The sequence below is a fragment of the Dromiciops gliroides genome, chromosome 3 (assembly GCF_019393635.1).
Source record: "Dromiciops gliroides isolate mDroGli1 chromosome 3, mDroGli1.pri, whole genome shotgun sequence".
Taxonomy (NCBI): Eukaryota; Metazoa; Chordata; class Mammalia; order Microbiotheria; family Microbiotheriidae; genus Dromiciops; species Dromiciops gliroides.
Window position 1 is genome coordinate 199,036,475 of NC_057863.1, and position 11,949 is coordinate 199,048,423.

At 36.9% G+C, this 11,949-nt stretch overlaps 1 protein-coding gene and 1 pseudogene across 1 annotated transcript; both read left to right on the top strand.

The window, feature by feature from the left end:
* The first annotated feature begins 2,405 nt into the window (after positions 1–2,405).
* Positions 2,406–2,699, top strand: LOC122750028 (annotated as a pseudogene).
* Positions 2,700–9,577: 6,878 nt separating this feature from the next.
* On the top strand, positions 9,578–10,542 carry LOC122750027 (E3 ubiquitin-protein ligase RNF126-like). The gene is given in 2 exon segments (XM_043996664.1): positions 9,578–9,610; positions 9,613–10,542. Coding segments are annotated over 2 exon segments (948 nt in total). The 3' UTR covers positions 10,528–10,542.
* The last annotated feature ends 1,407 nt before the right edge of the window (positions 10,543–11,949 follow it).

Below are 11,949 nucleotides of genomic sequence, written 5' to 3' on the forward strand. Positions count from 1 at the left end.
TGAGATGAAAAGGATTATCAAAAAAAGGAATAGGAATTTTGCTTGGAGAGAATGTAACAACGATAAAGGACAAAGAAAGTGGAGCTGTTCAATTCTTATTTTGGCTTCTCAGGAAGGTTGTTTTCATTTCCATTGGAAATCATAAAATAGATACCAGTAACTTGATACCCAAGATGACTATTAATAAACATTTTTGATACTTCTCCTAAGGACCATACTTTGTGGTAAATGCTAGAGATAAAAATATAAAGAATAAAATAACCCATACTCTTTTTTTTTTTTTGGTGAGGCATTTGGGGTTAAGTGGCTTGCCCAGGGCCACACAGCTAGTAAGTGTCAAGAGTCTGAGGTCGGATTTGAACTCAGGTCCTCCTAAATCCAGGGCTGGTGCTCTATCCACTGCACCTCCTACCTGCCCCAAAATAACCCATACTTTTAAGGAGTTTATATTCTAATAGGAAAACTACAAGCATATGTTTATGTGTGTAAACATGTACATATTTATGTGCATGCATATAAACACATATGCATGCATGTGAATATCTATGATGCCTCATTATGTATTAATAATATAAAATTGTATGAAAATATAGTGGTTTATTATACAATTATATAGTTATATATGAAATATATTTGAATGTATATATAGAACCCCTCCATGAAATCCTATATTTATTCCTACCTATGTATATATGCATGTATAAATAAAAATTTTATACGGATATGCTTATGTATGAATTTTCATGTAGGGTTTTCATATATTCATACACATATATTAATATATAATTTAATAAATAAATACTATAAATGTACATATCTTGTATGTATAATAAAAATATAGGGTTTATATGTAATATCTTTAAGTGGAGTTTAACTAACATAAATGTATAATAAAATACAGAGCACTAGTCTGGAGAAACTAATTGCATTCAGTCCTGGGAAACCCTTCATAACTCTGAGATTTTCTAGATGAAATAGAAAGCAAAAACTTGATTATTGTGGGTATAAAAAGTACCCCAGTCAAAAAGTGTATTTCGGAGAATAATAATAATAATGATGTATGTTTTCCTTCCTTTTCCTTTAAAATAACTATTAGGTGGTAAAAACTACCTGAAAACCAAATGAACTCATTCAGCTTTAAAATAATTCATATGAGGTAGAAGCATTAGGCATCACAATAGATCTAGTGAAGAAGTTTGAAGTTACCTTCACTTTTTCCCTTTTTGTATAGTAGAGAAGTCCAGAATTGGTATTCAGATTGACTGAAAATTTTCATTCACAAATGAGTTATTTGATTCTTGGATTATAATTTATTCCAATAGAAGCATCATTGCTTATGCTGGTTCACTTCCCTGGTCAAACCCCCAAATCTTATATAATTCAAAATTCGATTAAATTTTAACAGTAGTACTAGTCTCAACTGTCAATTAGTCTGTATTGGTAATATTTACAATAGAATAAATTTATTTTTAGACTTCTTTCACTACTTTCTCTACTTAGGCATTGATGTTATCCTAATTTCCCCTATATTATACTCTACTTCAAAAATTCCTTCTTTTATCCTTTCTCCATTAATAGCACTAAATTCAATTTCCATTCCATCAGACTAGATACTAGAAGGGAAGCAATCTTATTTTACTAGTTAATTTTTTAGAAGTGTGAATAAATAGTAGCTCTAAAACTGTCCCAAAATTATTAGTTTTCAACAAAGAAATAATAAAAAAATGATGAATTATGTCAACATCAGGTAATATAACACAATTTGAAATTATGCAGGGGGATATGTTTGGATGTAGGAACCCCATTGCATATTTGTACCAGCTTTGACCAGAAGTCTCCTCATAGTAAGTATTCTGACTAAGCTCTTCCTAACTTTATTTCACTTCATTTTCCCCATTTTCACAAAACATAATCATTTGTATATACAAAGCAAAACAGAAATGGGGAGAGTAGTTTTCATATAAAACCACAAATTTCATTAGAGATGGCCTTTTTAAAAATATTATTTATCCAGCTCAAAACATTAGGTCCAAAGCAATTTTATTTGTCTTGTCACTCTCTTAACTTCTTGCTCATCTCTTTTATGCTTTTAAAAAAGCTTCATTGGTGCTATTCTTTCTCTGTTTTTGGGGGGTAGGGAAGGAATGTTATAGCTATACCTAATCCCTTTCTCCTCTTCACCCCCCCACCCCACTCCCCCCCCCCCCCGCAAAAAAAAAAAAAAAAAAAAAAAGCAAAAACAAGAAAACAAAACACACTCCCATGTAACACGTTAGGATATTTAAGGAAAACAAATCAACACATTGGTCAGGTCTGAAAATGTAGGTTTCATTCTGTACCTCTGGTCTATCACATCTGTGTCAAAAGAAGCATAATCCCTATTTGGTCCTGGCGGCAGGAGGAAGATGATGAAGGGAACATCTTTCTTTGGTAATCGCCAGAAAAAGACGCGCACTTTGTGTGGTCGATGTGGCTCTAAGGCATACCATCTTCAGAATTCAACCTGTGGCAAATGGGGGGTATCCTGCCAAACGGAAGAGAAAGTATAAATGGAGTGCAAAGGCTAAGTGACACAACACTACTGGTACTGATCGAATGAGGCATCTAAAAATTGTCTACCGCCGATTCAGGAATGGATTCCGTGAAGAACAACACCTAAACCCAAGAAAGCAGCTGTTGCAGCATCTAGTTCATCTTGACGATTCAACTGTTTATTAAAATAAATGTCCTGAATCAGAGAGAGAGAGAGAGAGAGAGAGAGAGAGAGAGAGAGAGAGAGAGAGAGAGAGAGAGAGAGAAGCATGATCCAATATTGTTCCTCCAGTGTTATGAAGTGAGGGAAGTGGTCAATTCATTCAATAGAATTCTGGTCTTTCAAGATTGTTTGTTTTGTTTTGTTTTTCTTTAATGTTGTAATCGTTGGATAAATTGGCCTTCTGGTTCTCATCCTTTCTATCAACATCAGTCTATAGATTTTTGTTTTGTTTTTGTAATCTTTAACCATTTGAGGTAAAATTTCAATATACCCCTAGTTTGCATTTCTCTTTTAAGTAATTTGGAGGATTTTTCCTATGGTCATTGATGGTTTTGAAGTCTTCCTTTGAGAGCTCCTTAGACCTAACTTTTGACTATTTATTTATTACAGAATGGACACTTTTTTATATAATTTTATCAAGTCCCTAATAAATCCCTTGTGTAAGACCTTTAGTAAAGGCATTGGGGCAAAGATTTACCCAGTTAGCCATTACTTTCTCATTCTTACTATTCCACATTTGTTTGTGAAAACTTTTTAATGCTACATAATAAAAAATGTCATTTTTCTCCACTATCCCTTGTTTTTTTCTCTATCCTTTGTTTAGTCCAGAACTTTTTCACTCTCCATAACTGAGAGGTTCACCTACTTCTCAATGTTGTTATGAGGATCAAATGAGATAATATTTATAAACCAGTGCAGTGTCTGGGACATAGTAGTTGTTTTGTGAATGTTCTTTGCTTTCTATTTCTTTATCCTTTAATATGTTCATGATACAACCCCATATCTAAATTGTTGTATTTTGTCTAAAATGTGTCACTGTGCTGTGAACCAGTTAAAATATTGGGGGAGTAAAGGAAATTGTGTTCATTTACATTGGTTTATCCAGTGCTCTTCTAGAAAAGCACGAGACTGATCAGTTTCTTTAATGCTAGTGTTTGGAATTATAAAACCAAGATTCATGATCCAGTATTGACACATGTTGTATAACCTAGAAGTTATTTCCTCACTATTAGCTTCACTTTCTTCATCTGAAAAATGTGTTCAAAGTCTTCTTCCTTGTTGGGGGAAAAACAGAAACACAAACAAAATAGACTTTAATATTTCTAATTTTCTAATCCATGTCAAATAGCACAGTATCCCCTTGTTTGATTCACATCTTACATCCTACATAAATTACAAATGCCATTTTTTGCTGTTACTATCAATCTGCCACCTGCTACTTTCTTGTCTGTACTGCTTATAAAGCCATACTATTCTTTTCCATTTATCTTCCTGCCTTTGCATCATTCTTCTGAAATGCTTTTTAAAAATCTATATTGGTCAAAGAATTTGATGCTCATGCATATCAGTATTTTATTCCTATCTCTATTTTCTCATCTCTCTCAAATCTGTTTTCCTAAAGTGGGAGATTCATATTTAATCATCCACTGCTTTTCTTTTTTTCATTCCAAGAAAAAAAGAGATGAAATGGTCAATTCCTCCCAAAATTCCTAATATTTATATTTAAACAACAACAAAGAACCCCAACTTATTGGACATTGAAAAAATGTTTTATTATGACTAACTTGAAAACCAATAACACATATGAAATTTTTTCACATGTGAAGAAAGAAAAGAAAAGATGTTTATATATGAACCAGCTACTCTTGGTTATATGTAACTTGTCAATTAAAAATTAAAGCTATTAAATCTCAACTGGACCTAATGGATACATGACAATCTTTTCACTCTTGTGGGATTCTCTCTCTCATTTTCCTCAGTATTTAATTCATATCTTCTCTTCTTCTATGTTCAATACTACTTCCTCCATTTCCTCATCATAGGATTGGGGTATCAAATGTTTTTGTTTGTTTGTTTTGGTTTTTGGTTTTTTTTGCAGGGCAGTGGGGGCTAAGTGACTTGCCCAGGGTCACACAGCTAGTGTCAAGTGTCTGAGGCCAGATTTGAACTCAGGTACTCCTGAATCCAGGGCCGGTGCTTTATCCACTGCGCCACCTAGCTGCCCCCGGTATCATATGTTAAAGAAAAAAATAAAGGCCATTTGCTGTCAGAATTTTCTGTTCCTAGTTTTCTTCTCAATACCTATTTACATTAAGTCACATTTTTCTCCTCCTTTATTACAGTCTTTAGTAAAGAGATGAATGCCCCCACCCCAGCCTCCGTTTGCCAAGGCCAAACTCTTGGCTCATGTTTTTTCATCCAATTGCTTTTTGTCTCTTCCAATGGTTTTATCCTATAATTATTTCCCTTTGCTATAGAATACTTAATCTCTTTCTATCTTTTTGGTCATCCAATACATGGTCATTCCTGCTGCCTGCAAATATGTTCATGTTTCTCCATCTTCAAAGACTCTTTTCCAAAAATACCTATTTCTTTTGAAAATACTATCATTCTCCCAGTCAGCCAAATCTCAGAAACCTCCTTCATTTTTAACTTTCTCTCTCATCGCACTCAGACAATAATTTTCCAATCCCATTCATTCTTTCTCCTCAACATCCCTCATAGTCATTCCATTTTCTCTACAAACAAAGTCACAAATCTAATTCAAAGCCTCATAACCTCTTGACTGGATTGTTGGGAGAGCCTTCATTTTTTTCCTGCCTAACACAATTCTCTACCCTCTCCAGTCAATCCTTTAAATAGCAGCTGAAGTTTGATTCCCAAATTAGTGTCTTAAATCACTCCTGATTCATGTAATTTCCCTGTTTCCTATTGGCTCTAGAACAAAATATAAACTGTGACATCAGCATTTTAAAGCCTTTCACAATCTCAGTCTACCCTATATTTTTAGACTTTGTATATATTCTTTACCTGCAAACACTCTCTTTTCCAGTCAAGTTATTTACCATCCCCTTATTCATATACAACAGTCTACCACATACATTCTACTTTTGCACAGGCTATCTGCTACTACTAAAACAAACTTTCAACTCACTATACCTTTAAATTACCTAAGTTACTTCAAAACTCAGATAAAAAAAATTCATCTGGAAGAAAAAAAGATCTAGACTATCAAGGGAATTGATGAAAAGAAAATGCAAAGGAAGGTGGCCTAGCTCTAGTAGATCTAAGATTATATTAAAAAGCAGCAATAATCAAAATGATTTGGTAATGGCTAAGGAATGGATGGTAGATCAGTGGAATAGGTTAAATTACTATAAATGACTAAATGACTATAGTAATATATGTTTTGATAAACCCAAAGACTCCAGCTTCTGGAACAAGAAATCTCTATTTAACAAAAACTGCTGCGAAAACTGGAAGTTAGTATGGCAGAAACTAAGCATAGACCAACATCTTAAACCATATGCCAAAACAAGGTCAAAATGGACATAATGAGTGATGCCATAGGCAAATTAGGAGAGGAAGGAATCATTTACCTATCAGATCTATGGAGATTAGAATTTATAGCCTAACAAGAGATAGAGGTTATTATGAAATGCGAAATGAAACATTTTAATAATGTTATTTTTTCCATTTATTTATAATTTTATTTTTTCCAAATTACATGAAAAAACCATTTTAACATCAAATTTTAAAACTTTGTGTTCCAAATTCTCTTCCTCCTTCCCTCCATTAAGAATGCAAGCAATTCAGATGGAGCCAAGATAGTGGAGAGGAATCAGCAAGCTGCCTGAGCTCTCCTTCTGTTCCCTCAAAAAGAACATTAAATCAAGCCTCTGGACGGATTCTGAAACTACAGAACCTGCAAAGAGACAGAGAGACACAGTCTTCCAACCAGAGATAATTAAGAAGACTTCAGGAAAAGGTCGGTTTGACTTGGGCAAAAGGGAGGCACAGTTCTGGGCAGCAACCCAGCACCGAGGGGGTAGGGGCAAGTCAGCAGGAAGCTACAGTCCACAGCGAAATAACTGAGGTCCCTGGAACTTGGCTCAAAAATCTGGTGGCCTAGTAGGACAGTGGAAAAACCTACCTGCACCAACCAAGAGGGCAAGTTGCCAGCTGTAGGGCCACAAACAGGACAGGCGTGACTAGGCAAACGGATATAGAGAGCTCAGACCGGAAGGGCAAACTGCACACACTATAACGGCCTCAGAGTAAAAAGCCGGTCACACAGCACCTATACCCCTGCACAAGAAGCCCAAAACAGGGAACTTGGTGCCCCCAGAGCAGACCTCAACTTAAAAAATAAATAAATAAGCTGCAATAATGAGTAAGAAGCACAAAAAAGCCCTTTCCATTGAGAGCTTCTGTATCAATAGGGAAGAAGCCAACCCAAACTCAGATGAGGACAATACCCTCAAATTGCCTACATGTGAAGCCTCAAGAGGGAAGGTGAATTGGTCTCAAGAACAAAAAACCTTCCTGGAAGAGCTCAAAAAGGATTTTAAAAAACAATTGAGAGAGGTAGAAGAAAAAATGGGGAGAGAAATGAAAGCAAAACAAGAAAACTATGAAAAAAGAATCAGCAGCTTGAAAAAGGAAGCACAAAGATTGACTGCAGAAAACAATTCCTTAAAAAATTCATCTGGCCAAATGGAAAAAAAGGTTCATAATCTCACTGAAGAAAACAATGCCTTAAAAATTGAAATTGGAAAGTTGGAAGATAGGGAATCCATGAGACACCAGGAATCAGTGAAGCAGAATAAAAAAAATGAAAAAATGGAAGAAAATGTGAAATACCTCATTGGACAGACAACTGATCTATAAAACAGATCCATGAGATGCTCATGCCTGAAAGCCATGATCAGAAAAAGAATCTAGACAACATATTCCAGGTAATTATTAAGGAGAACTGCCCTGATATCATAGAATCAAAGGATAAAATCATCATCGAAATAATCCACAGATAACCTCCTGAAAGAGACCCCAAAAGGAAAACTCCAAGGAATATTGTAGCCAAATTCCAGAATTATCAGGTGAGAAAATACTCCAAGCAGCCAGAAAGAAGCAATTTAAATATCATGGAGCCACAGTCAGGATTGCTCAGGACCTGGCAGCTTCAACATTAAAAGACCACAAGGCTTGGAATACGATATTCCAGAAGGCAAAGGAGATGGATTGCAGCCAAGGATCTATAACCCAGCAAAAATGTGCATTCTCCTTCAGGGGAAAAGATGGACATTCAATGACATTGGGAACTTTCAATGTTTCCTGAGGAAAAGACCAGAATTGAATAGAAAATTTGGTCTTAACATACAGGACTCAAGAGAAGTTTAAAAAGGTAAACAGAGGCGAAAAAAAAAGTTACTCAATTAGGTTAAACTGTTTACATCCCTACACAGGAAGATAATATTCATAACTCTTAAGAATTGTAAATGCATTTGGGCAGAGAGAAGGACTTTACACAGAGGGTATAAATATAAATTGTCTGATGTGATGATACAAAGAAAATTAAGGGGTTAAAAAGGGAATCTATGGGGAGGAGAGGAAAGGGGAGGTTGAATGGGGTGAATTATATTATATGAAGAGGTGAAAAAATACCTATTACAATAGAGGGAAAGAAAGGAGGGGTGAACATTGTTTCAATCCTACTCTCATTAGATTGGATTCAAAGAAGAAATAACATATACATTCATTGGGATAAAGAAACTTAGCTCATTCTTTAGGGAAACAAAAGGGGAAGGGAAAGAGGGGGGACTGATAGAAGGGAGGACAAAAGCAAGGGAGAAAAGGGTAAAGAAAAGAGAGGGGGCTGATAAAAAGGAAGGGCAGATTGGGGTAAGAAGTAAAACATCGGTGAGGAGGAATAGGGTGAAAGAAGGGGTAAAACGTACAAAGGGAGTAAATAGAATGGAGGGGAATAGACAGTAATAATAACTGTGAATGTGAATGAGATGAACTCTGCTACAAAATGGAAGGGAACTGCAGAGTGGATTAAAAACCAGAATCCTACAATATGCTGTTTACAAGAAACACATTTGAAGCAGAGAGATACACACAGAGTAAAGGTAAAAGTCTGGAGCAGAATATACTATGCTTCAGCTAAAGTCAAAAAAGCAGGGGTAGCAATCCTTATCTCAGACAAAGTGCAGGCAAAAACAGATCTCATTAAAAGAGATAAGGAAGGAAACTACATCTTACTAAAAGGTACTATAGATAATGAAGTAATATCAATATTAAATATGTATGTGCCAAGTGGTATAGCATCCAAATACTTAGAGGAGAAGTTAAATGAGTTACAAGAGGAATTAGACAATACTACTATACTAGTGGGGGATCTGAATCTCCCCCTTTCACAATTAGATAAATCTAGCCAAAAAATAAATAAGAAAGAAGTGAAAGAGGTGAATAGATTACTAGAAAAGTTAGACATGATAGATGTCTGGAGAAAACTGAATGGGGATAGAAAGGAATATACCTTTTCTCAGCAGTATATGGCACATATTAAAAAATGGACCATGTATTAGGGCACAAAAACATCCTAGTCAAATGTAGAAAGGCAGAAATAGTAAATGTATCCTTCTCAGATCATGATGCAATAAAAATTACATGTAAGAAAGAGCCAGGGAAAAGTAGAATGAAAATCAATTGGAAACTAAATAATGTCATTCCAAAGAATGAATGGGCCAAACAACAAATCATAGAAACAATCAATAACTATACCCAAGAGAATGACAATAATGAGACAACATACCAAAATCTATAGGATGCAGCCAAAGCAGCGCTTAGGGGAAAATTGATAGCTCTAAATGCTTACATGAATAAAAAAGAGAAAGAGGAGATTAATGAATTGGGCATGCAACTTAAAAAGCTAGAAAAAGAACAAATTAGAAATCCCCAATTAGATACTAAACTAGAGATCCTGAAAATTAAAGGAGAAATTAATAAGATTGAAAGCAGGGGGTGGGGGGAAGGGAAATGGCGGAGGCTTCGCTGCAGCCCGGATGCTACTTCTCTTCTGCCCGTGCTGTTCGACCGAGATCTCCCAGAGGCTGCCGGATTATATCTGCCCACGGTGTGAGTCTGGTTTTATTGAAGAGCTTCCGGAAGAGACCAGAGCTACTGAAAATAGTTCCAACTCTGCTGCAGCTCCCATGGATCAGAACAGACAACTATTCGAGAATGTGGATCAGCATTTATTCACCTTGCCACAGGGCTATGGCCAGTTTGCCTTTGGGATTTTTGATGACAGCTTTAAATTTCCCACATTCGGCTCTGGAGTGCAATCTGAAGACGCCAGGGACTCAGAGAACAAGCGGGAGAGAGAACACCAGTCCCTTCACCGCTATGACGCACTGTAGCCACGGGCCCGCCTCACTGCACCTAGTGCTGCAGGCAGGCATGAAGGCGTCCCAACATTAGAAGGGATTATTCAGCAATTGGTCAATGGAATTATTGCACCTGCAACAATACCAAACCTGGGATTGGGCCCTTGGGGCATTTTGCATTCAAATCCAATGGACTGTGCGCGGGGCGCCAATGGCCCGGATGCTATCATTACACAGCTCCTTAATCAGTTTGAAAACACCGGTCCCCCACCAGCAGACAAAGAGAAAATACAAGTCCTTCCCACCATACAAGTCACAGAGGAACATGTAGGTTCATGGTTAGAATGTCCTGTATGCAAAGACGACTATACACTGGGTAAGAGTGTCCCGCAGTTACCTTGCAATCACTTATTCCATGACGGCTGCATAGTCCCCTGGCTGGAACAGCATGATACCTGCCCAGTGTGTCGGAAAAGCTTAAGTGGACAGAACACTGCCACAAATCCCCCGGGACTAACAGGAATGAATTTTTCTTCTTCCTCTTCCTCCTCCTCCTCCTCCAGTTTGCCAAGTAATGAAAACTCAACAAACAACTCATGAATCTCACCACCAGCCAGTCCAACCAATCACCCCCGACCTTCTTCCCTCGTTCCCCATTGCCCCAAACCCTATCCTGTCGATTGCCCATCTGCTTCCTGGTTAGAGGGAGCAGCTACTCTTCCCCCACCCCACGCTGAACCCAGGAGACAGAGTGGAGGGGAGGGGGAGGGGGGCAGGGGAGACCCCAAGACCCCAGCACCTTTCTTTTTTTTCACTTTCTTTTTTTTCCCTTTTAAAAAAAAAAAAAAACAAGCTTTGGAAGCACCAAAGGCCTTTAGACCTCCCCCGCCCTCTACCCGCCAGTCCCCAATTCATCTGATGGTTCCAGGGAAGCTCTGTCTCTCCTGCTGGTTGATGGCTACCACTGCATTGGCTTACAAAGACCCCAGGTCACATTAACTGCTTTTCATCAGTCTGGATCCTAGCAGGTACCGGCTTGTTTGAAATGAAGGATGGATGTGGCTAGGCCATCTCTATGGTTGTGGATTTGAGATACTTGTCATTTTCCCCTTTCTCCCCAACAACCCCCCTAACCTTTGTAACCCCCCCAGAGGGAACATAGACAATGCTCCCAGGTGGGAAGGCCGATGGAGTGTGGCTGTTTCATTGCCATCCAACGTGTGAACTGTCCACTCCCCCTTCAGCTGTCCTCTCCCCCATCATCCTGTCTGTCTTCATAACCTCGCCCTCTAATGCTCAACAACGGAAATGGTTTTTATAATTTTAAATTATTACTGCTATTAAATAAATGGACGTTTTAGCTCAAAAAAAAAGATTGAAAGCAAAAAAGTATAGAATTAATCAATAAAACTAAGAGCTGGTTTTATGAAAAAAAAAACAAAAAAATAGATAAAATATTGGTTAATTTGATTAAAAAAAAGAAAGAAGAAAACAAATTACCAGTATCAAAAATGAAAAGGGTGATGTTACCAAAAACGAAGTAGAAATTAAATCAATAATTAGGAATTATTTCACCCAACTGTATGCCAATAAATTTGACAATCTAAATGAAAAGGATGAGTATTTACAAAAATACAAACAGCCCAGGTTAACTGAAGAGGAAATAAAATCCTTAAATAAACCCATATTAGAAAAAGAAATTGAACAAGCCATTAATGAACTCCCTAAGAAAAAATCCCCAGGGCCAGATGGGTTTACAGGTGAATTTTGCCAAACATTTAAAGAACAGTTAATTCCAATATTATACAAATTATTTGGAAAAATAGGTGAAGAAGGAGTTCTACCAAATTCGTTTTATGACACAAATATGGTAGTGATACCAAAACCAGGCAAAGCAAAAACAGAGAAAGAAAATTATAGACCAATTTCCCTAATGAATATTGATGCTAAATTCTTAAATCAGATATTAGCAAGGAGATTACAGCAAGTGATCACCAGGATAATACACTATGACCAGGTGGC